The following is a 26,652-nucleotide window of genomic DNA, read 5'->3' on the forward strand; positions in this document are numbered from 1 at the left end:
CATGAAACCATTAACTCCTCAAGAGCTTAGACATAAGATATAAAAGTGCTCTATCAAATACATCACAAGACTTCCCAACAAAAATTTTGAGAATTTAACCAACAGTGTAAAGTTAAATACAGCAGATTTAAATAATGAGTTAAGAAAAAACATACACAAAGTGAAACTTCCAAAGTCATTTATGTGATATGAATAGCACAAAAATTAATAAAATACAATACTCTAAACTAAACAAAAATTTTGCGGTAAACTAAATGTTCATTTTGTCTCATGTTTTAACCTTGCTGGGCAATAAAACTTAAAATTCTAAAGTTAAATCTACAATTAAAGCTCAAGATGTCTTAGACTAGGGGGCATACATCTTGCAATGGCATAACTAAATATAATAACCACAGATTACCAGAGGCAGAAATAGTTACAAAGCAGCAACACAAAAATAAAAAAAAAAATGGAAATTGCACATGATAATTCCCTATAAAATTCCGACACGCTTAGACATCTACAGTACTTTGAAAATCCAAAGCCTTTGGGATCAATTCTTGTATTTCCACAAAAATATATATACCTGTACCTCAAATAGAAAATAGCTGCACAAGGGAGCTGCCTATGCGGGCAAATTTTAAAGTATAATCCAATTTATCTTGCTCTACTGTCACCTCACTTAAGGACTCTCTGCTTGTTGTTGACTGCTTCATACAATGTTGTAAATCAGACCTCTGAGCATCAAAATTCAATGAAGAAACAATACTGTATACAGCATTTTCATAACCTACCAATAATAAGTGTCAAGGCCTTAATTGAGGTACATCAAATGAAGAAGAAATGACTATACTGTAGTCAATAATTTATGAACCCTTATTTACATTCATGAATTGTACAGTATAGTAGTCAAAATTTTCTAGACGTGGTGAGAAAGAAAAATTAATTTTTTCTGCTAATTATTGCATCGGTCCTTAAAATTGCTTAAGTACATCATGCTCAGTCAATCTTCTCTGACCAACTTGAATGAGAACAGAAATAAGTGTTGAAATTTAATAAATACCAGTTCCTCATTTACAAAACCACTTAAAATCAACCTGGGAAATCTATCTGAACTTTTGCCTCATTGTCTATTTTTTCTGTTGAAGGGAAACATAAAATCTAAAGTTACTAATATATGAAAGGAACTTGAGATTTTCTTGTTAATTCTTCCTGTATTGAATGAATATGTATCTGAAATATTATCATCGTCATTATCATAATAATAGTAATATAATAATTTTAATACAGTAGTAATAATAATCCATAACTACCATACCATCCATCTAACAGGTAATAAAGTTAAAATTATGTAATAAATAAATCCTAATTTGTACATTTTATTTACGTCTTGCACAGAACTCCTTTGTGTTTATTGCCACTTTTCTCTAAGATAGGATTTCTTGTTTTTGAAAGTTAGGTTCTTGTATTTTTACAAATTCATCAAGCCTCTACATTAATGTGCAAGAGCATGATTTGCTTCTGGAACATGGGTAAAGTAACGGATTATATATTTCTTCAATATGAAAAGGGAATTAAAAACTGTTCAATGCACTTCCAAAGAAATATGATCAATATACTTCGGGGAGATGTGTAAGAAAAAATATACACGGAGCAGCACAGGTTTACACTGTAATTAACTTAGGCCCAATGTCACACAAGCATAGGAAAGAAAACCACAGCTGCCAATACCACAATCAAAATTAAACATGCTCATCTGAAGTTATTTTCTTGTAAGTACAAGTCAATACCTCTTGCAGCATTCATATTGCTCTTGTGCCATCTCAGGAAAAAATACTGCAACAATTTCCTGAAAACCAAGAAGTTATTTTCTTTGACCTTCATAACACTTTCCTCATGCCATAATGAATAAATGCAAGCCAATCAAGATAGGTAAAAACATAAATAAGAGATTCATGTGTTAACTAAACACGTGGTTTTGTTTACATATTACTATCATGATGCAAATAGAACATGTCAGTATGCACAGACCAAATGACTGGTGAATTAATTACAAAAGATATATGCAAATTCTTAATAATGTAACTAGTAACTCAACTATCCTGACGCACAAGCAAAATAAAGTCTATGAAGTCCAATACTTCCAAAGGATAACCGTTACCACTGAATTTTTCTCAGTATCCTTTGGAATTAAATTCCAACCTTTGAAATTGACAAAGTACAAAATTTCACTCTAAAAAAAATGTTTACAGTATGCAACTTTCTTGTAACTTTCTTATAAGTTCCTTTCTCCAATTAATAAAATCACCATCATGAAAATAAGAGATCAATCAGCATGAGGAATAATAGGCATAGCATTGTAAATTGTCATCATTAACCCATCCATACTTGTATGGCAAGCCAATTAAGTAATCCTAGTTACTTTAGACATGAGCATGTTACTGTTACAATTTTACTGATGAAGTACATTAAGAAAAACCTTTTATTTTAAAATAAAAAATTCACAGACAATGGCACATGTCAAGCACATTTGATTATCTAGGGATTAAGAATACAAGTAAGAAAATATTTATTTCCTAATCTGTTCCTACACTTGAAACTGAACTTAAAAACATTCAAAACTCCTTTTTATTTCATCTGGGAAAAAATTCCTGACTTCAAAATATTTCCAAATATACATCAGAAGTATGTACAATGAATATACAGATACCATCAGATAAACACTCCCTCAACTTCAAAAGGCCAAACGGGGCTAGACCTTCATATCACATGTCATTTGTAAACCATCACCATTCACTTTCTACCACATCTCCATATTTCCTATTCTAAACCAGGTAAGTACCACTTTTAATACACAGGATCTATAGGAAACATACGGTACTGTTAGATGTTCCGGTAAGGATTCTATGCTTGTGATGTACAGAACCTGAAACATAGTTACTCACCTGTAAGTTATACTTTTTTAATCACTTGCTGTTTATAAGGTCAGTAGTCTTTTCGTGGCCTTTTCCAAAGTAATAAATAATAGAGACGATCTGGAGAAGTGACAGCTGCTGTGCATCAACTTTGGGTGCTACACGAAACATAAGCTAGAGAGTGGTAGGCAGCTGGTGGTAATGGTGACTAGGAGATGGTGCACGTTGATGTGTTGACACAAGATGTGGTGGTATCACCCGGGATCATTAGGTGCTTCTTTTTGTGTTTATCTGTTACTGGGATACCCTGTTACACAAAGAGTTTATAAATAATTTGGTCTTCCAATGTGCAGTGTGAAGCCTCATAACTAGAACCCAATTATCCTGATGAATCACTTATCCAAGGGCAACAACATAACAAAGCCAAATATAAATCTGAAGTCTAAATATCAACTCCCTCATCCATTCTGCCATGTCATGCCAACTAAAGACTTACTTTAAAATACATATATATTTCTAATTTAATTGATTTTAATTTTTCAAAAATTTTATTTGATAAAAATAAAATGTTTTGGAAAAATAACTTTTCTCGAAAATCCACTTCTTACAATTACCCCTTCCATGCCTACAAATGATCCCAGATGCATCAGTACATCTTAGTAAAACTGCAGTCAGCTGGTAGCACTGCAATACAAAGCTAGATGGCAGGACTTTACATATCTACAGTCTTATTGCATTGTCTGGCCCATGAAGTGTAACAATTAGCCGAGCTGGAAGATGGGAACTTGCATGACAAGCAACTGACTCGTATTAAGAAACTTTAAAAAATATTACATTGTTTCATCAAATATTCAATAATCAGTTTTCATAAAACGTGACCACTGGACATTGTCATGAATTTCTGATAGTAAGGAAACTGCTACATTTAATTAGCCTTATACTTCAAATAATGTAGAGAAACAAAAATGTGTAAACTGAGCAATCGCATAGCTAGACTTGAGTACCGTACAGTACTTCTATTTCAAAATGCAAGAAACTGATTTGTTAAAAGGTGGAGGAATGGCTTAGAGAGGGGACAACTGGAAATCAAAAGTAAACAAAACACAGCACAGTAATTTGAAAGGGGGGGGGGGTGAAATCACAAAAGTAGCCATTTGGTGTCTGTGGAGAAAAGGTAAAGGGTTTAACTCATATTGTGTACCAGTGTAACAGATGGTGGAAAAAATGCATAAGATTGCAACATATGCATGAAGTAAGACAGGGAGATTTGGAAGAGTTGCAAATACAGAATGCAGATTCCTGGGCAGAGTTCAGGGGGGGATTTCATATTTCAAATAAGGATGTTGGGAATTCATATGACAAATGTGGATGTGGTGACCTGCAGCCCAAAATTAAAACAGACCTCAGAGGTTTATTTTGTTTGGACAAGTGATGAGAAAAGATAAACAACAGTTTGTCAGAATAGTAGGTGTGACAGTTGCAGGCCAGAAATCTTAAAGAATCATTAAATCTTGGAAAAAGGGTATGGATAAAGATGTAGACCAGATGTGAACTCGAGCAGATACTAAACAGAACAGATGAGAGTAGACTTCATTCGAAGGTGAATATGGCAAAGGTTAATGTAAAAACAATGTAGAAACAATTACAATACAACAATGATGAATTCATCAACATTTTCCATACTTTAATTTTTTTTTAATATGTTCTGAAATGACCAACCCAAAGCCTTTAGTTGGCTCCAGCACAGAGAAAACAAGGCGGTCATTAAACCACAAATTATCAAACAACAATTAAATGGTACCTGGGTCTTGAGACACCACAATTTTTAAAAGTAAATTGTAGTTTTCCTAACAATGCAAACCTGAGGTCCTTTACATTAAGAATTACTTACGGTGAAGCTGGACATGGCTGTTAAACTATTGAACAAGGTGGTTGGGCAGTAACTACTGTCAGGTAGGCAGGAATACCTGCCTGCCCGGATGTAAACATTCTAGTTTGCCTTTCGGTCCAGGTTCAGATTGTGGGGTGGCATGAGGCGGGCATAAAATGTAATGTAAGGGACCTCAGGTTTGTATAGTTAAGAAAAACAATTTACTTTTCAGAGTTGTGATTTGTTCCGACACAATATACAAACCAAACCATCCTTTACATTAGGAAGACTCACTGGTTGGAGGGAGGAATCTGAGTAAGTCTCTTGAACTGACTGGAGTTCTGCACACCTTGGCTACACCTGGTCGAGAGGAGGAATACCATGCCTCTGACATATTGATCGGAGTGTACGAACTGCAAGATCAAATGTCATACACTGGACCTTTTTGCATGAGTGAGGAAATGTAACTTATACAATGCAGGCTGGGAAGAATCTAAGAGTCAGAGGTAGTAAGGAAAACCCGAGATAGGGTTTTCCTTATTGCCAGAGTCTCCTTCCTCCCCTTGCTAGAGGAAGGAGAAGAATGCTTTTATGGTTCTAGAAGAAAAATAGAACTTGTGCTCGATGTGTAGTCTTACTGCATCAGACGCCAGATCCAGCAAGTGTTGGTTCGAGTCCTATTCTCATCCCGAAGGAGGAGAAGTAGGAGGACGAGGAAGGAGGAGGAGGAGAGGCCAGTCACTATCGGGATCCTTTTCACTTCCAGAACCAACACCTTAGGCATGATGCTATCCGTCCTCTTGAAGAAGCCAGGTAAGACAACACAACTTGTTGAGCAGGACCAAGGAAAAAAAGGTTCCAAGGGCCTGTGGGCAAGACCGAAGGAAGAAGACAAGAGTGTGGTCTATGAGACCACATCTTGCTTCCAGACCGACAGAAACTTCTGGAATGTGAGGGATGGACCTAGCCATTGACTTCGTGAGCTCTTGGGTGGAAAATACCGGTATCGTCGTTGCCAGTTGCTGAGTACCTCCTTCGATCGCTTCACAAGGCCAGGAGAAAGATGTGTCCTTAGACGCCTCTTCCTTGGGAGAGATCATACTAATGAAAACGTCGACGACATCCAGGTTAGGAATGTCGAGCCTTTTTGGAAAGTACTGCAGCTCCCTAATAGGACAAAGTAATAATTGATCTGGATCATCAATACAAAGCCCAAGGAGGAGGGAAACAAGTAGGACTTCAACCTGACAACAGATGCCGATGGGTTCGGAGTCTACTACGACATCCGAGAAGGAGTCAAGGTACTGATCCCCTTCACCTGTTCTTCCATCTTCTACGCCAAGGCTGAAGCGAGATGAGAAATGGTAAGAGGGCACATCTCTGTCTGACGATTCTCTTAAGGGCGCATGCAGACCATGGGACAGGAACCCTAAACGAGAATCACATGCCACCCAGGGATCAGTTCCCTGGGACAGCAAGACCGAAGAAGCTTCACATCAGTAGCTAAATCTAAACTGAGGAGAAAAAGGCTATTTCAGATAGAAGACTATGTCACGAGGGCCTACGTTCTTCACAACTGAAACGGAGAGAAGCAACCTTCGGCGGAGAAGACGAGGAAGTCCAGACTTGAAGAGCAACTCTGATCCGAGAAGAAGTTCCATCAACGACACCAACCAGTGAAGACAGATCCAGTCCCTGGAACAGTGTTGCAGAGGACTTCAAGAGATATCCAGCTATATCTGTTGGCGTTCGGCGAAAAAGCCTATGCTTGAAAAGCTGGAAAGTCTCCCAGACCTGAACATACAGGGATGTACTGCCTCAACAACCGCTTCTTGTATAGATGCTAGAGGAGGTTGGGTAAAGAAAAACTCTTCTCAATGCCTCAGAAGCAGAGCTATCAGGTTGGGCGAAAGGCAAAGTCTTCCAGCACTTGTCTGTAACTCAGGGTAAGCAATGCTTGTGAACCCCTAGTGAAACAGACAAATACAGCAGGAAATAACATAAGATATTGATTTTCCCATGAAGGCAGCATACCTCACCGTATTGGGCCATGGGTCTCGTACAAAGGAGCGAGAAAACTACCGACTCTGTTGTCCTGTGAGGCAAACAGAAAGACAGGAGGGATCTTTCAGTCGAGCAGTCTCTTCCAGTATCTTTGTGAAGAAAAGAGTGAAGAGCACACTCTGTCCAGATCACTCAAACCCAAGGCCGAGCTCGCCTACAAATACATTCCCATTGGGAATGTATCTGGCTAATTGAGCTATCGCGTGCACTATAGAGCACTCGAGTACCTGCAAATGTCAATAGATGGAACAGGAGGAAAAAATGATTCCCTCTTGCTTGTCAACGTAAGCCACTATTGTGGTGTTGTTGTTCAAGGAAACCACTGAGTGTCACAAAACTAATTCTGAAATTCTTGGAAGGCCAAAAGGCTGCCCTGAGTTCAGGATGTTGATGAGAAGGTACTAATCATCTCGGTCACATACCTTCAAGACAAAGTCTTAAAGGTGTGCGCCTATTCCTCGATCGGTGAATCCGAGAGTAGACACACGATGTGAGGAGAATATGTAAGCATATTCGAAGGCTCCTTCACTCAAGCATTAGCCTAACTTTTTCCTCGTACTTTGACGAGGAAAGAAGGATGGAGGACTGGAAGCAGACTTCCTTTATTCTCCACCATGGGGAAGCTTCTGCAAGATGGCAGGATACCAAGACGATTAGCTCTAGCTGGGCTGACATTTCCCGAGTCGGGAGCACGGGAGAGGAAGCAGGAAGGAAGTTTGATGAAAAGAACTGCCGAGACCCAAGGGAACTAGACACTTCTACTGAAGGAATCCATTCCCTGGTCTCGGCAATGTCGCTGCCAAGTCCAGAGACTCGACATGTATCATTTCATCCAGGCATCTGCAGCAGGAGAACTTCTGCCCGGTCGATACTTCTTCCTCTCTTCCCTTCTGCCCTCCTTCCTTATGGAAAAAGTGGAAAGAGATACAATTATGCTCACTTTCCCAGAAGGGAAGAAGAGGCTGTGTGTTTCCGCAATCTTCTTCCGAAGCTTGGGACTTCATAGGAGTTGAGGGCTGGCTTGAACTTAAGGTCAACCCGAGATGACAAAGACCAAAAGGTCTGGCCATTGTCCGAAGGACAAGGCAGTGCCCTGGTACGAACCTTGATTACCACGGTATCTGGCAAATCTCTGAAAGAGAACGGCAGAACCGAGTAAAGGTGTGAGCCAACTCGGGACTTACAAAATTGGAGATCCGAATTAGGACAAAGCCCTTCTTAGCACTAGAATTGCCCACAGATTGCAGCCTGGTGTATGAAAACCCACCCCAAACCAGGACCAGTCTCCAGAAAGCAGGGTTCTCTCCAGGAATGGTCATACCCGAAGAGAGAGAGCCTAAAAGTGAAGGATCATGAATCCATCAGGAGACTGTCTGGAGGAAACCAAGAGGTGTCCTCCAAGACTGCCGCCTCTCGTTACAGAAGAGAATACCCTTCACGACAAAAAGCAGAGAGAGAGAACCAGTCCGGATGAAGCAGAGTCAGAACAACTTGCAGTCGGCAAGACACCTCCGAGGCAAGAAGAATTCGTACTCTGTCAAGGCGTGGGAGGAGCTTGGTGTCTTGACCTGAATGTACTCCTTGTCTACAGAAAAGTATTCACCTGGTTGAGAACGCTCTTGCAAGCAAGGACCGTGGCAGCCCACAAAACTCTCGGCCCCTTCGGGAACTGAAAGGGTTGTGAGTGATGAAGATTATTCATTGGGGGAGCTGCAGTCCTGTCCCGGGGATCCTCCCCCTGACGAATCGGTGCGAAGTTCTCAGAGAAACGAGGGCAACTGCAACTTGAAGAGGAAGACCCTCGCTGCTTCCGAAGCGTGAAACTCCTGTACCTCTCTCCATGGAGGGAGACCTTGACAGATCCCAAGAAACCCTCCTCAGCTACCTGGTTGTACTATGAGACAATCAGGGGACCGACACCGAAAGCATGCCAGGCAGCCGAACTCCAAAGAAAGACAAATTCATTGGAGCTCTCTCTGTCTGTCTCGAGCCTCTTGGAACAACCGAGAGGAAAAGAGAACAGGTGAGGAGCAAGAGAACCCCTACCTGTCCTGCCAGAATGACCAGCAGGAGAGGCAGACCATGAGCGATAATCAACTGAAGGAGATGATTGCCACACAGGGGAAGAAGAGCGCTTGTGCCATGGCAGAGAGCTTTCCTGAGAAGAGCAGAAAGTTCACTCGAACAGTGCCGAGAACCCGATTCAGAAAACCTGAGTGGGGCCGAGCCAAGATGCGCCAAACCGAGTCTATCACATGAATGCGATCCAGTTTGGGTGGTAGGTGGTGGACTGGGAGGCAAGCAGGGCGAGCCGACCAGAGCCAGTCTCGCAAACATGACCAGGTGCTGGGAGGGGTGAGCAAGCCAAGCTGATCGAGCAAACGCAATTGGAACTGGACAGGGCAGAACGTGTCTGTTGTGATCTAGCGCTAATTTCCTAAACTCTAAACTCCCTCGAGGCTGAGGCCCCTCGAGAAGGCTTAAAGGGGGAATTCTGTGTCTCCTATCCTGCATGATCGAACCCTAAGGGTCAAGACACGAGGATGAAACCCGGCCAAGCAACCGAAGCAGCTGGCAGGCCAGGTGTCTCTGCACCAAGACACCTGGGCCTCAGCACTTTCTCTCGTCCTGTGCCTCTCATCAGGAGAGCGCTCATGATTCATAGAATTCGAGCGACCTACGAGACTCGCAAAAATCGGGAGTGGCTGCTTTGGGTTTCCTAAGAAATCGAAAAGAGCCAGGTACAGAACCAGTCTTAGACTTCTAAAACTGGCAACAAGGGTGCAGCCTCTCGAGGATGCGCTCACCTGAAACGTGAGACCCCCCCCAGAATGCATATCGGTTCCCGCCTGAGGGTGGGAAGAGCCAACAAGAGGAAATTGCCTCCCAGAAGAGAGGCAGTCCCTTAGAAGTCCCGCAAGGCTCCCGAAGGGAACCCCTTCCCTGCTTCTTCTGGTGTTCAAACCAATAGGATTGACACACCAGGCTGGGAACCCAACCAAGCACTGGTAGGTACTCAGGGAGCGTGTGTAGTGCTGGCAGGAAGAGCTGAGACAACTGGGTACCCCCGCCGTTTCTCTAGCGCTGCTCCTGAACTGGGCCGGGGAGAGTACTCTCCAGACCAGATAGGGATACTGTACTCGATATTCCTCAGAATCTTGAGCACTCGGAAAGGCTTGCGAACGAGCGCCCGAAGCAGCACCCGTCTTAGAGGAACCTCTATGACTGGGAACGGGAGTGCAAACCAAGGTCTGTGTACCCACGGCTCCTGAAAAACAAAACCCAGGGGTATGCGAATCAGTTCCTGAACCCGAAGGTCGGGAATAGCCAAAGAGAGAGCCACTGCCTCCACAGGAGGCAGTCCCTAGACGCCCAAAAGGACTTCAAGGGAGAAGAAGCAGCCTTCCTCTCCTTCAGCCAACGGAGGTCTATCCTGTTTCCCAGGACTGCCTCGAACCTTGGGAGAGGAAGGGAAGAGGCAGCAGAAGACGAAATCGAAGATAAGCTGGAGAAGACGGTGGCTACCTCCACAGAGCAACTTTATTCACATTCACTCCGACATCTCCTACAGGATGGTGGACACGAAACATTGTAATCTCCAGGGGAGCTAGGCAGGATCACAACGGAAGCAGCCCAGGACACGACCACCAAGAGAAGCAGCAGGCACGATCAAGACAGCCGATGCAGGGGCTACAGAAGTGGTTCAGAAGGCATGAGCTACAGCAACAGCCAGGAATGTCGCATGAACATCACCAGCAGCAACAGGAATGATCAAGACAGCTGCGGCAGGAGACCAGGAGGAGCTGACTAGAGACTTGTCGCCAAGTCAACAGGAGCAATAACACAGGAAAACAGCAGGAGCAGACGGACCACAGATATGTCAGAGGTAGTGCCACAGCATACCTGAAGGCCAGCAAAGACAGCAATCGATCCACATTGGCGGGAACAGAGTCGGAACGATCCTGATGTGGATCTATGCCATTCCAACCAATTACTTTGGTCGATCCCGAAGCAAACACTGTATGAATGTCGGGACTCCTTTAGGCATAGATATCCCAACTGAGATATCCAGCCAACTACTGCTGTGCCTACGATGCTCACTGTCAACCTGAAAGAAAAAGCAAAGATGATTAGTAGAGGAAGGCTCCTCTCACTCCGAGGGAACTGCCCTACACAGTGAGAGGAGGCCTCTGTGAAGAGGTCGCTCGACTGCCTGCGCCCCCCCCCGGGTCTTTGCCCGACGAGTGAGTGAAAGGGGCGAAGGAGAGAGATCTCTCCCGAAGGAGAGATAGAAGAACCTACAGGGAGAGAGAAGGCAGGAGGGGAGGCCACCCAGGGCATCGTGGAAGCGAAACTTACCGACAACGCCTGCAACCTCCCCCCAACCACAGCTCTCCAGAGTGCAGGCGGCGAAAATTACACTCAGCACAAGTAGAAAGAAATAGTCATGCCCTTGTACACGGAGGCCGTGAGCCCAAGGGGAGCAAACTTGTTACGTCCCGATCAATGAAGGGGAGCGAAGGTATTACTTCCCAATCTAAAATCCGAACGTACAGGGGAACGCCTTCAGTATCTAAATAAAGGGCTACTGGAAGAGAAGCATTACCACTCAGTTACACCCCTCTACGTACACTCTTGGCCATCAAACCCAAGACATATAAGCAGGAACGACAGCCTATGCAAGGCTATCATAAATCGTGGGTTTGTATATTAATAAATATCAAACACACAAAAATACAGAAAGATCCCACCAGGATAAATAAAGAGCTTAATGACAGTCAGGCAAAGAGATCCGAAAACACATCTGCAACGCATGACAGCCGAAAGCAAAAATGGAATGTTTACATCTGGCCAGGCGGGTGTTCCCCGCCTAACTGACAGCAGTTACTGCCTAACCACCTTGTTCAAGAGTTTAACGGCCATATCCAGCTTAGCCATAAGTAATTCCTAATGTAAAGGACCGATGGTTTGTATATCGTGTTGGAACAAATATAATTTGATAAAAGGTGCCGTGGAGGTTTTGATCATTGTCATTAGTAATTTCAAAAATTAAAATACTGTACTAAATACTACAAGAATAAACAAAACCACTTCCTGTCAATAAATATCAACAATAATGACCATACTACGAACCTGTCTGAGCCTGGTATGATTGTGGATAGTATAGCTCTTGAGGTGAGATTTGATGGGTTGTGGGAGGGGTAAATGCTCAATACCATAAACCGTGGTTGTAGCAACAATGGCTCGACTGCAAAGTTCTTGCAAAGTTAATACTGGAAAGGAAAAAAATAAATTTATGCCAGTATGTGTAACAGTATTGAAAGATTCAATGATGACAGTTTTAAAAGTAATTTCATCGTATCCCAAGATACAAATTTACAGCACACTGTAAAAGTGCTTTTACTGTACAAACAAAAGGAAGTGAAAAATTTAAAAGAGTGGGTTTTGTCTGCTTTACTTTTTTTACTAACCATTCCATCATTCCATATATCCACAATAGACTTAAGAGTTACCACATGACTTCATGAATCCTTATTGCATGATCAAATGATCTTTTGTGATTACTATGCCTGGAGGGATGCTACAATAAGATTTATTGTAACTATTGTACACCATATAATAATTTTACCATAAGAAGTTTAACCAATGCAGTAAGTTAACAGGGTTAGTCCAGATTATTAATATTAAAATTAAATTTAATTAAAAATCTAATACAGCACTTGGATACACAAAAATAAAGATTCTGACAAAATTTCCTCGACTGACTTGTTTCCAAACTTCGACATTCACTGTTGTCTGTTTAGATTCTCATGAAACATTCTTCACACTCTCTGTTAACCTGCAGTCTTTGCATACAGTATTTGGATCATTTAAGATATTCATTAAATATGACATTTTTATAATAAAATAAAGTTTTATATATATTTACCAAGTAATTACATTCATTTATTCACAATAGCTTAAATTAAAATTCTGCAGTGGTGACACCGATGTTCCGTGTAGGTGACTAGTTTCGCCCCCTAACAAGATAGTTAGGAACGACTTAACAGAGAATCCTGTCTATTTATGCTTACGTCCATCAGAGGTGAGGAGGGAGGGCTCTGATCACGTAATTACTTGGTAATTATATATAAAACTTCTTTTATTATAAAAATGTCATTTTTATATAAGTAACTTACCAAGTAATTGCATTGCTGAATCCGACATTGACAGGAGGTGGGATTAATGGACATATTCTTCTCTAAAACATTAGTCATGTAATGAATTAGAAATAGAAAAGTTGCTAGCACTGAAAACAATGCTTCCTGTTCCTTGTTAGTTAAGAGAGCCTGCAGTATAAACTGCCTCTGGTTGGTGCTCAACTAAACCTGTAGTGGCATGGAGGTAAAGCTGAGGGTTGCTTCTACTAAAGAGGGAGCTTTGTAGTGGAGGAGTACTCCGATCACTACCAAAGCATCAGTGAAAGTTATGCAGTCAAGGAATTACCTGATGGGCTACCAGAACTTCAAAGGTGCCCTTGCCCTGGGTGCAGTACCATAATAAAAACAACCAGATTATGCTGTCACCTACACTGAAGTAAAACCTAACCCCACCCACTAAGAATGCCGGGTGCTCCGGGTACATTGTATCCTCCCTGGCTCCCCAAAATACGACACTTCACCAAAAGGTGAAAAGGCAGTAGGACAAAATCCTATGCTTCCTTCCGTGATACCAGTAACTAAAAATTGCAAGGTACTGCCAAATTTTTAAACCATGACTAAACTTCCACAAAATGAGAAAGGAAGAATGATCATACTACCAGTAGGTTCATTGTCGAATGGACGTAAGGGATATATAATGTTTGAAAGCTGATGAGGTAGAGGTTGTTCTGACATCTTTAGCTTTCACTAGGAGGAAAATGCTTCTCCTAAATCTGAGCGTGTCTCAGATGATACAGTCCATTAGGATAAAGGGCAAGATGTTCTAATCAGAGATCGAGACGAGCTCTTGCTTTAACTCCCTGGGTTATGGATGGCTTGGAACTACCAGCTTTTTAGGCAATACCATACCATCCAGCTAGGCAGAGCCCTCTAAATTCCTCCTCAGAGCCAGTGAGCGCTTCTGGATCTCAGAGAACGAGCTGGCGCCAGGTGCAGTTGCCGCTAGGAGTTCTAGTCAAAGTAAGAAAGTAGTTCTTGCCATTACACCATAGGTCTGGATGGCCTTCAAACTTGAACATTCACTCTGGATAAAAAACTTTAGTCTTCCTCAGGGCTAGTGAGTGCTACTGGACTTCTAGTATGCCTCCTCCCAGGTCTAGGGGAGTTTGACAGGGACATTCTGTCTAGGAGCATCGGGGGACGAGTAGACAAGTCCTCCACTGCACAACACTTCACTATTCCAAGGTAAACTTCTGTTAAGCGAGACACAAGACTGGCAATTGGCATGGGAAGGAAGTTAGGGAGCCAGGTGCAGGAGCAAGAAGAAAAAATTAGAGGGCTAGTAGTAGGAGAGAAAAATGGATGTGGGGAGAGTGGGTGCCAGACTACACTTGGATCCCTGGGCTACTTGGATCTGCTGGGCGCTTGGGTCCACTGGGTGCTCAGATCCCATTAATTGCTCAGCTCTCACTGGGCGCTTTGCCAGGCACTGGGTGCTCCCAGGTGTAAATGGCGCTATGCAACTGGGCTCAAACGATCTAGTAGCTCGTAAGCTAAGAAATCGGGAGCTGGTGAGTACTCCTGGGCGTTTGGAGCCGATCCTTAGCTGTTCAGAACGTCAATTCTTCCAAAGCCCAGCGCAACCAAAATAAACACAATTTCTCTCCCTACTACATCATACAGACAAATCTCAACTCCTATCAAACATTATTTGAGACTTACAAAGACATAGTATATCATTATTGGTCCTGTAGCGAACACAAAGTTTACGTTTTATTATGCTACTCGATAAAGATGGTAGCGAATACAAAGTTTACTTCATCACGTTACTCAGTAACACTTTACATTATTACATTACTCGTCGTAGCGAATGCAACGTTTACTTTATCACGTTATTTGGCACCACTTTACATTGTTACAATACTCGTAAAGGTGAGTTAAACCAAAGATTGTAAATTCACTACTGTAGCACTGAAAAAATCAGTTCAGTAGTGAACATAAATATTGGTTTGACAACGAACCAATGCTAACATTACATTACACCACTTGGCAAAAAAGTTAAACAATTAACTGCAATTTTCACTGTAAAGCTGAACAACTGATATACAGGCAGCCCTCAGTTGTTGACAAGAGTTCCATTTCGATGGCATGACGATAAGCAAAAATCGCCGATAACAGTTATTGGTGCCTCTGTTGGGTAAGTATCGGTGCCAATACATGATTATCTGTGCCAATAAGCGGAAATCTAAAAATCGCTGATTTTCGTCAGTAGACAAACCCAAAAAACTGGATCACCGATAACCGGGGACTGCCTGTACTAGACTCCACTTACTAACAACAAAACATGGAAAAAACACAACCCGAAAGCTTTCGGCTGAAGCTACTCGACTTTCGGCTTGAACACCGAAGTTTGGTTAAATAACCGGCAAAAAAAGAAAAGCTGCTGCCGACACCTGATGTTAACGCCAGACGTCACAGAAACAGACTGAGGATTCTCTGCTAAGTCGTTCCTAACCATCTCATTAGGGGGCAAGACTAGTCACCCACAGAAAACATCGGTGTAGCTACAGCGAAATTTGAATTTAGGCTACTGCAAAGAAATGAAACTAATAGCTATGTAATTACTTGCTAAGTTACTTATACTGTATTCGTCTCATGCAAGCACACCCACTTCGAATGTGAACTAAATTTAACAATCTGACACTGAGATACAATTACAGTGCTCTTTTGGGTATTAAGAATACCATGATCCAAGTATCAAAATTAGAAAATGCATGATCTTCATGTCTCTTGTCATTTCATACAAAAACCTTCACAACTTTTTAGTTAAGAGGTTGGAGATACAAAATCACCTAATTTCTCCCACAGATTTAAACCAGTGTGTAACATCTAGTACTTTATTTTCTTGATTGCCAAAGGGTCACACCAGACCTACAATCCAAATTTGGGTAGAGTAAACATAAAATTTGGAAGCAACTGAACTGCACAAACATTTGAATAAAATTTACAGTATAAAATATTTACCTTTATTTGCTCTCCACAAACGTTCCATTCCATTTCTCTTTAAAGCTAATCTTGAAAGCTCTGTGAAGCTTTCAACTATGTTGAAGTCACACAGAGGGCTTACTTCAAAAAGATTCATGTGGTTTTTCGCAGCATACAATTCTGCTTGGCTCTGACTGACTTGTCTCTTAAATGCCAGATGTAGACGATTTCCAATCAAAACTTTGGGCACACCAGGGGCATGCTGGAAGGAAAGAATTCAAAATAAGACAACAAAAACACATTACTGCATGGGTTTAACAACTTGCCTCCAGTGATTTTTTATTAAAAAAAATAAGCCAACAAGCATTTAATTCCCTACATCTTATGCTGGAAAGCAGCAGTACTGGAATACGCTTTCAAATACATGAACAGTTTGGCTTTGTTCTTTTCACCTTTTTTATTCAATATATTTAAAAATATTCTCTGATACTAGTATAACAGGATGACTTTCAGAGAAAAATTGTCAAAATTCTTAAGATGGAAAATAATTAATTATGATGTAGCGTTTTACGAATGTAAAATAAAACAGATCATAAAAAAGACAGTTAACTCAGTGGCTGATTCCTGAACAAGTAATCATGGAAAAAGGGTATAGAAGAAAACCTTACATAAAATTCATGAGAGAATGAGCACAAAACATTTAAGAAGAAAACATGACGTAAACACAAAATGACGATGACAGTACATATATGAAAATTAAAAAAAACCCATATACCGTATACTACAACAAATTTAAATATGTCTAAAGCAAACATAACCAACAACGTTTTTAAATCCACAGAAAGAAATGTTCTTACCTCTTGAATTTCCCTCATCCACCGATCAAGCCCTTCAAAAGACCATTTGTTTGTTATGTCATAGACAAGCAAGATGCCCTGAGCACCTCTAGAGTACGACCTGATTATAGTGCAGAACCGACCCTGGCCAGAAGTATCCCACAGCTGCAGCTTGACTCGCTTACCATCAAGTAGTATGGTTGTGGTTTTGTGGCCTGAAAATAATTTGCCTTTATAACACTTTCAATCATAACATTATATCATATTAATCAAGTCATGAGGTACAGTTACTAAATGTTTAAAATGACTAGATTAACTTTACATCTTGAAAGATTCGCACTACCATTATGTCCGTTATAATTTCACCCAAATATACAGAATTTCAATAATGGTTTATGAATGAGAAAAGCCAAAATGAACCTCTGCCATGAGAGCAAGAGTACCACTACAAGAGGTTCAACAGCACAAAGTTCCTAAACAGGAATACCAGCTAAAAATGGGTTGCCCAGAATACAGTGGGAAGGAAACATCTGTAAGTACAGGTACTTCAGTGAAGCCACCAATGAAACATGGGTAGGTGGTGGCAAACCATGTACATACACTGCTTTATCACCTTGGAAGAGCTCATCACATGCACTCGGTCAGCATTATTAGAGAGCACTTGCTAGTCGCCTATCCTCCAATGTAGCCTACTCAGCTTACCAAGCCTCCCCTTCAAGCTGAAGCTTATGGAGGTTCCCTGAAAGTGATTGGAAAGACTCAGGGCACTTTCACAAGGGGCCTAGGGTCATTGTTGCATTGAGGCTTGAGCCTTTCCAAAACCTAACACTGAAGGTGAAGCCACCCCTGATGGACTTGAAGGTTATGGCATGGTGGATTACTGTACCATCCCAACTCTTGGAATGCCCCCTCTCTACTGCTGCTTACTCTTTAATCTTCAAAAAGATTAAAAAGTATAATCTTTTCTGGACTACTGTGCACAGGCACAACAGAAGTCCTAGACAGGCTAGGAACATTCTGAATGATCACAGGCATGCAGGCACAAAAGAGACCTGTCATGTAAGGTCCAGAAAGTATGTGCATGCAGGACCTATGGCATATGTCTAACCCGGGGACGAGCAACCTTTGGAGAAAGAACATGCTCATGTTAAGTCTGCCTAGGATTCTCATGAGAAGCCTTACAAGGCTACTACTACTTCCTACTACAGGAAAATGGGACAGATGAGGAGGAGGAAGAGGATAAAGAAAATAATCTTGACAATGAGGAGTAGGAAGAGAAAGATACATGCATGCATATCTTCAACTCACTCATACCCCAAGTCATACTCTTCTCTGCTACAGCACAAGATGAGGTTAAAGCTGGTTGATAAATATCCAAAATACTTCCAGTGTGAGAAACCAACTCTCTATTGTTGTTGCTCAACACACTTGTTAGCATAACTCATATTACCAAAAACCAAAACTACAAATGACAATGGAATATCTTCAACAGAAAGTCAGACAAGCAACAAGACAACAGCGGTCACTGTGTCCAGCTCTCATCAGGGAAGACTGAGCACGAGGTAATGATTTGTATTTCCATAAGAGCAAACTGGTACAGATAGGGAACTGGTGAGATGAAAAAACACTTGGTCTACACCAACAACAATGGCCAAAAATGTATAAAACATGACGAGTTAAACAAAATACAGTATGTACAGTACATGATTCGTGTAATTAGAACATAGTTCAAGTATCAGTATTACCTAAGGTTCCATGAGACAGGCAGCTTTGGTTATGCATGTTATGCTTCATGTTAGCATAAAAAAAATGAATTCCATAATACCTAACATATATTAGCTGTCTAATGGCCTCGAATGCAGCCTAGGCCTTGCCTACTTAGGTTAGGTGAAGCTTACCCTAGAGAGGCATATAAAGATGAATTCTGGTATCTGAGAAAACCATAATACACTGAAACAATAAAAAATGGCCTCAAATATAACCAAAATATTTATGACTGAGGTTTGTTTCTTATAATATACCAAAGGCATCCTATAAAACGAAGTTATTTATTACTGCACTTCATTGTATAAAACTTATGTCTTAGAATAGTATATATACTTAAAATATAATTAAATATTAAACATTCATTTGCGTAACTTAAGAAAAAACCTCATTCAACTTCATTTCAGTTTATTTTTTGTGCCGTTTCAGTTTTCTTATGTTACCAGCAAGGCTGGACATCTGAAACCCCAACACCAAAAATCATGACATTTTTTAATACTTGTAGTGGAAAAAGTTACATTTGAACAAAGGGAAATACAGAATAATTTCATAAGTTTCGTTAGACTGACAAAAGCTCAACCCTCAATCGAGACATGCATTTATATTGTGCTTTTTCAAATTAATTTACTTTTCCCAAGAACCAGACGAGGGCAAAATTGCAGACTGCTACCGCGGCTTGATTTCCTTCAATCGCTGACCGTGATATTTACAATAATGTTAGTTTTACATCTTTATGTTTATATCTTTTTTTTTATGTTTATTATATCTACCATCTTTTGTTAATGTTTTCACATTCAACCCTAAAGGGCTGGTACTGAACACAGCACCCATTTTTCACTTAAACCATTAGCTGACGCGCTAAAGGCCTGCGGTAGCAGTCTGTGGTCTTACCCAGCCTAGGCTAATCTCAACACCTTAACAGACAGGTTCAGACCACCAGCCTGCAGCCTGTCGCGGCCACCTACCACTGCCAACACAGAAGGGGGACTCGGTGGACCCATCCTCTAGGGGCTGCAGTATTTCGTGCTTCCCGACGTCGGAATCCCCCACCAGCAGGAACTTAAGCAAGTAGTCGTACGGCTTGCTCGACTCCCCCTCCCCTGGCCCCTCCATCTATCATACAGTTCATCTCATTATTGGCATTTGGAAGACCCTAATTTTACGGCTTGTAAACAACTGCACGAACAAAACCAGACAAGAACCTCGTAGTGGGCGAGAACCTCGTATTTTAGGGCTTTGGCCTAGGCTATAGGCCTATGACCACGGACGCTGCGACGTTCGTCAGGGCTCAAATGTTTTTTCCACTAAATATGGAGGAAGTTTCTATTCCATTATTAATTTCAGACGACTCCAAGTCTGCGTGAATTTTGGAGAGATATTTATCACACATTGTCAGGGGCACGAGACGGACGAGAGATGAGACATAAATCAATTGGGAGATAAAATTAGGCCTATTCTGAAATTCCTCGAACTGAGCACTGCATTCTGAATGTCCTTGACTATTTGGGCGTGACGAATTGACAAATCCTCCTCTCCTCCTTCCTAGCGAGTAATAAAATGACCAACCATCCACTCGTAAAGAAAAACACACGCAAATCAACCGAAAAAAATAAATAAAATCTTAAATATCAGTGTGAAAGTTGCTGGATGGAGATCTAGGCCTAGTCTCCGAGTCCTCCTCCGTACACTCGACGGATTTGACGGCGGATTTAATCCTTCCTCATTCTTTACAGACACGTATATAATCCTCCGGACGCACAATTGAAGTTTAACAGACGTTTTTAGTCGGGGCCAAAGGTATAATTCGTAAGTCTGGGGATCCGATCTTCACTAACAAAACAAATCATCTCGCCCCAGATGGCAGCACCTTCAGGAAGGTTAAGAAAACGGGTCGGCTTAAAGGGACGACAGATTCTGGAGAGACTATCCTATAATGGTCAGTTGTCTCTGTCGTGACTGCCCTGTGAATAAAATACCAGGAAGCGTAAAATAAAGTATTTTCGTTATTTTATCTAGGCTTCTGAGAGTATGTTTACTTTCTAGGCACAAGCAAAAAACAAAAAAAATGATTTATTTAGCTTTCTTACAGTAGGCCTATCTGGTCCAGTGCCAGTGTTTCCTATGAATAGGATACCAGAAAACGTAGTACAAAGTATTTCCGTAGTTTTATCTAGGCTTCTGAGCCTTAAGTATACTTTCTATGTACTGTACATAAAATGCAAGATTTATTCGGCTTAGTTACGGCAGGCTTGTCTGGTGCCATTCAAATGTCGCTCTGTGGTACTTGACTTTACATTTGACAAAAAGCAAATATTTTTTTTCAGCAGAGACATTCGTAGAATCATACGGCATATTTTTAATATACAATAAAGTGTTTTCGTAATTTTGTCTAGACTTCTCAGAGTAAGCTGACTTTCAAAGCGCATGCAAAGCAGGATTTAAAAATACACAGTTATGGGCAATCAGATATATTTTGTCACAACAAAAATATGCATGGTAGGCCTACCCAAAGGACGAATTATATCTCAATAGAGCTGTTTGATTTTTGCAAGTTCTGTTTTTTCTAAAACTAGCTTGTCAGTCTCTTGGAAATTTACTAGTTTTTTCGAGCATGATGTTAGTTTATTAATAATCGAATGTTTTCATCACAACAGACGTAGGCCTATATGTGTGCAAGGGCTCTGTGGTTACCTTCAGTCAGGAATGAAGATGCTTGGTTGTTCGACATTCCTTGACCGAATTGTTATGCCAGTCGATGGAAAAGTTGTATGAGACATGTGTTTGTACTTGTGTATGTGTAATCGTAGTGAATATATTTATTATTTAAACTTATTTTTATTGCTAGTTTTTTTCTGTGTGTTATGAGAGAACGTTGAATGCTATTAGTAGAATAGCAGAGACAATCTATGGTCATTGATAGACAACTGAGAACAGCCATCGACATGGAAAGATAAAAAAAATACTTTTCTTAACAGAATAACCAAAGAAATTAATTGATAAAATCTAATAAATTATAATTAAATTAATTGAATGTTTCATTGTACAGTATGTCAGTCTGCCTGGTTTTAGCTAGTAGTCTGTTACTTTTCAGTATATGTATACGTACCTGTGACATAGTGCAGGGTAAAATTAAACCAAAGCATTCCTTGTTTAGTTACAGCATGACTACCTAATTAAAATAACGAGAATTATACTTATTGTTTTAGAGCATGAGGATCTTACAAATGTACAGCCTGCTTATATTACTAATACTCAGTTGCAAGTCAGTCTAGAGTTGTTTACACGGAATAAGAATGACTCAAAACCATTATGACTCTGAACCGAGATTTGCAATAGAAATCAAGTGCTTCCTGAAAAAGATAAAAACAGGTTTCTAAAACAATGAAAGAAACTTTCTCGTATTACAAACGTCTCAGAAAATAATAAAAGAATAAGGGAATATAGATTATAGCCTTATTGGACAATGAAAATTCGTAACCTGGATTCTTGACTGAGGTTAAATGCTAAGTAAAGTGGACAGCCCTTTTAAATGTTCAGTAAAGTGGACAGCCCTTCTTACTTTAGGTTTAAGTGCAATAGATATTTGAAGATATGCAGAAAACTTATACCATCAAACTGTGTAATATAAATACCTGTATTATGTAACAGACATGAATGTCTTGAGCCCCGGTTGTTCCTTTGCAATGTTGCTACGCAATAAGATTCTAGACTTTTAAAGTTCCAATTTCATCACGGTGCTAGAAGCATATAGGCCTAGTGGTCGAATTCTATTCAACATAATACGTGAAGGCTAATAGGCTCAAGTCGGAGTCAGGTGTGACTTTATATAAAGTACGTTGGTCACTAAAATAAAATGAAAAACTTCTATCTAAATAAAATAGGAAACAAACCCAACAAATCCCGTAATGTGACATCTTTAGGATATCATTCTGAAAAAATCTCCTGACCGAAGCATCGAGTTTCCTGCTCTTGTTGACATTAATGCAGAAAATTGAAATGCCATCTTTATGCTTGCTCTCTATGGCTACTGCGATCACATACTTAACAGCACATCCATTGTTTTAGTCTCAAAGAATTTAAACAAAATATGGTCTCTGAGACCAGAAAGTCTAAATAATGAAAATTCACTCAATTTATTATTGCTGGTTACCAGTAGTACTATAGATCAAAGTCGATAGAACAGAATTGTGTCAAAGCTCAAAGTTTAGACTTCATGTATTTTGACATTAGTACAAATCACAGTATTTGTTAAAAACTGAAGAATACTCTATCTCTCTCCCTGAGGTCTGAGAATGGAGACCTTTCTCGTTTTCCCAGTTTTTCTTGCGTAAAATTGATCGGTAATTAGGTTGACTTATTTAAAAATTCTTAATGAAAGCAAGTCTCAAACAATGACGTATAGTTTAGTAAACATTTTCAGTGTCATTTATATTTTCTTATGTGTGGTTAATTGACCTTTTAAGCCAACTAAACTTTAAGATTTTGTATAAAGTTCAACTTAACACCAGGTATTGTCAAGGTTTCCGCAGTGACTAAAACTTGACGATTTTCTCAGAATTGGGATTATTTTCACATAGAATTAATCCATAAATAGCAATCGTTCTGCAATTTTAGAACAGGTTTAACACACTGGTACCACAGCTGACCACACTTCAAACGTGGTAATGCAAAGTTTTTATTAGTTTTCTGTAAAAGAAAACTATTGTGACCGGCTTTGTCAGTCCGTCCTCACTTTTTCTCTCCGCCCTCAGATCTTAAAAACTACTGAGACTAGAGGGACTGCAAATTGGTATGTTGATCATCTACCCTCCAATCATCAAACATAACAAATTGCAGCCCTTGTAGCCTAGGTAGTTTTAATTTTAGTTAAGATTAAAGTTTGCCACAATCGTACTTCTGGCAACGATTTGGACAGGCCACCAATAGGCCGTGGTTGAAGTTTCATGGGCCGCGGCTCATACAGCATTATACCAAGATCCTGAAAGATAGACCTATTTTCGGTGGCCTTGGTTATACCAGACGCTGTAGCAGCTGTACAGAAAACTCGACTGCGTCGAAGAAACTTCGGCACATCTTTTGCTTGTTTTATAATAGAAATGTTTTTGTATAAAGCCCACTGTGAGTCGAATGTGCAATAAATCCGGCACTTTTTATCCCTCATCACTTGTCACGTTAGGGCAGTCTTATGCATCGACTCTACGGTTAGATATCCAATAGTTTTAAGTCTCAATAAAAGTTAATTTCATAACTGTCCCTAAAAGCATATGGAATGTTTTACCCCTTCTGATAAAATAAAAATGATCACCTGTCAAATAGTCCACTTTAACAAACAGGAACCATTAACGGATACTTAGCTGCCTCATAGATTTCCAAGAGCGAGAAAACTTAACGGGTTCTGTTTTAAATGACTGGGATTATTTGCACACAAAGTTTTGTTTCTGATGCGTAAAAATGATGCTTTTAGACAGTACAGTCTATTATATTTTGTCATTTATGTCGATATTAATACCTAGGTATGATATGTTGACAGGTAGCTGCCATCTGGCCTCTTAAAAGTGGCTGAGATAATGAGGAATATGCGTTAAAAATACTTTAGAGAGATTTTCAGGTAACAGAGGAGAAATGACTAACGTTATCCTTTGAAATATTTTTCCATTTTCTATTAAGAGAAATAATGTTTAGATTTTTGTTTCAGAAAAAAAAAATATAAAAGTGATAACTCCATACGAATAACGAACAACCATGAACGTGAGAGAGAGAGAGAGAGAGAGAGAGAGAGAGAGAGAGAGAGAGAGAGAGAGAGAGAGAGAGAGAGAGAGAGAGGCAATAATATCAGTTTCAGCCTTGTCACCAATGCTCAAATAAACTAGGCAAAAATAAGCCTGTCGTCCTTGACAGTCAAATGCGCATTCTTTTCTCAAGAGGGAGAAAGATACAGCAAAGTAGTGAAGAAAAAAATCAGTTTCTATCATTCTCAGATTTACTGGGGTTGTTCTTTGTGATAAGTTATCAGAGACTTGACACGTGATTTGAACCAGGACTTGTCAGGAACTTCTTAACAACACTGTGACACCACGGATAGACCATAAAGGGTCAATAGAATTAAACATATATATATATATGACTGTGAAATATTTAATTTTAAAACAGAATTCCATCAAATATAAGGGAGCCCATAGAAATGCCAAAATCTGGAAAATAAAGGCTATATTTCAGAGACCAAACTGTCTCTCTCCTCAGGCAAATTTACCTGAGGAGAGAGACAGTTTGGTCTCTGAAATATAGCCTTTACTTTCCATATTTTGGCATTTCTATGGGCTCCTTATATTTGATATATATATATATATATATATATATATATATATATATATATATATATATATACATACAGTATATATATGCATATATATATCTATATATAATGTATATATATTATATATATATATATATATATATATATATATATATATATATATATATATATATATATATATATATATATATATAACATGCAACGGTACTCTCAACAACAGAAAAATCCCACAAATGGCTGATCAAGCCTCTTGCATATCTTTAGATAACATTTTTTGTCGCAGTTCTAGTTTGCCGTCCACATATGGGTGGTCAGGTTAATGTGGTTCGGATTCCACAATAAACCGTGGGTCCCGTTGCTAGGTAACCAATTGGTTTTTAGTCACGTAAAATAAATCTAATCCTTCGGGCCATCCCTTGGAGAGCTGTTAATCATTTCAGTGGTCTGGTTAAACTAAGGTATACTTACTTTTATCCTGGTTCCTCAGCGTTCACTCCATATACACAGTTGCGGGCACATTTTAAATGTAAGAGCTCTCAGCTTTATCATTCTGTTTGATTAGATTTGTTTCTTAATCGTAAAGTCAGTGTGCTACCATGTGAAAATGAGATCAAGCATGGCATTTTACGAATATCATCTGTAACTGATAAACATGATAGTGTATACATACATCATTTTGTTAGAAGATGAATGATTCGTCGTCTAAGACAGAGAGAACCATGTCTAAGATTAAGCCATCCTTGTGCTGATCAATGTTGATACGGACTCCTTTACGACAGACCGTAACATGGATGATTCACTTATCTAGTAGTCACACAATGCATGTTCATGCTATATGTTTCCGATTATGTTAACCTTAAAATATATGTATAGACTTATTAGAGACTTACACACTGACCATATTTCAAAATAACCTCCTGTGATTATCACTTGCGTCAAAACCACAGTTACAAGTAATTTTTTTTTATAAAAAGCGTACATTTCTTAATTTGATATAAAATTAAAATGTGTTTCGTCGATAATTTAATTTTGCAAAGATTATGGAATACAAACTAAAATTTTGTCTTCTCGTTCCTAATGATTCACCTATACTCTTGCCACGACGAATAGATCTCTCTGGCGAGGCTTTTAAAGATCTGCCCTGTTGCCAGTTTTACGAAAACAGGCTACTGACACGTGTGTGACAGACCTTTAAATGTCTTCGAGACAAACCCTGAGGCTATACTTATAAGATTTTTGGGGCTTTTGATTTCCAGGTACTTTAATCTCCTTCCTACTCCGCCCTGCTCTCTCTCTCTCTTTTCTAAATCTTACGGCTTTTTTTTTTACATATGATCACCTTATCTATTTTGTCAGTACTTGTAGATAGATGTACATTTATCATTATTACACAATTAGATACTTAAAAGTATTTAATTAATGCTATAGAAATAGGTGATATATTTCTTGTTCATTTTTCGAAATACGAATTAAAATAAACTTCTTTGTCGCCTATATATTATCTATAACGAGGAGTAATGATCATCTTAAGTTTTAAAAGACTACTTTTTCAATCAAACTTTTTTCCACACCACCACTGAGGTAAAAGTCAAGGTGCGTTTTGTTTTTCGAGAGAGGTTTCCCTGTAGGCCTAATCCTCTCTTTTTATATATAATTTATTCAGAAAACTAGTCATCAGAGCTATCAGCTATGTTGATGACAAAACTGTCAACCAACTTGTCTACAGCCACATCTTGCCGGGCATCCTCTTTTGAATTTTCTCTACGTGCTCGCTGCATTCTTCCAG

The 26,652-nt window shown here is 39.8% G+C and overlaps 1 protein-coding gene across 1 annotated transcript; it reads right to left on the minus strand.

The window, feature by feature from the left end:
* Positions 1 to 388: 388 nt before the first annotated feature.
* Positions 389 to 20,433, minus strand: Rab40 (RAS oncogene family member Rab40). Its single transcript, XM_067094166.1, has 5 exons — positions 19,519 to 20,433; positions 16,811 to 17,004; positions 15,993 to 16,215; positions 11,962 to 12,101; positions 389 to 3,201 (listed from the first exon to the last, which is right to left on the minus strand). Exons 1-5 carry the CDS (start codon positions 19,664 to 19,666, stop codon positions 3,103 to 3,105), a joined length of 804 nt encoding a protein of 267 aa, XP_066950267.1. The 5' UTR covers positions 19,667 to 20,433; the 3' UTR covers positions 389 to 3,102.
* Positions 20,434 to 26,652: the final 6,219 nt, after the last annotated feature.

Source organism: Macrobrachium rosenbergii, chromosome 50 (genome assembly GCF_040412425.1).
Source record: "Macrobrachium rosenbergii isolate ZJJX-2024 chromosome 50, ASM4041242v1, whole genome shotgun sequence".
NCBI classification, from domain to species: domain Eukaryota; kingdom Metazoa; phylum Arthropoda; class Malacostraca; order Decapoda; family Palaemonidae; genus Macrobrachium; species Macrobrachium rosenbergii.

Excerpts from the sequence above, each read along its gene's own strand:
- Rab40 (XM_067094166.1), bottom strand. The coding sequence starts at position 19,666 with ATGGAGGGGCCAGGGGAGGGGGAGTCGAGCAAGCCGTACGACTACTTG. Across the intron at positions 17,005-19,518 it reads CCCCTTCTGTGTTGGCAGTG|GCCACAAAACCACAACCATA; the intron begins GTAGGTGGCCGC and ends AATTATTTTCAG. Across the intron at positions 12,102-15,992 it reads TTTGTGGAGAGCAAATAAAG|TATTAACTTTGCAAGAACTT; the intron begins GTAAATATTTTA and ends TTTCCTTTCCAG.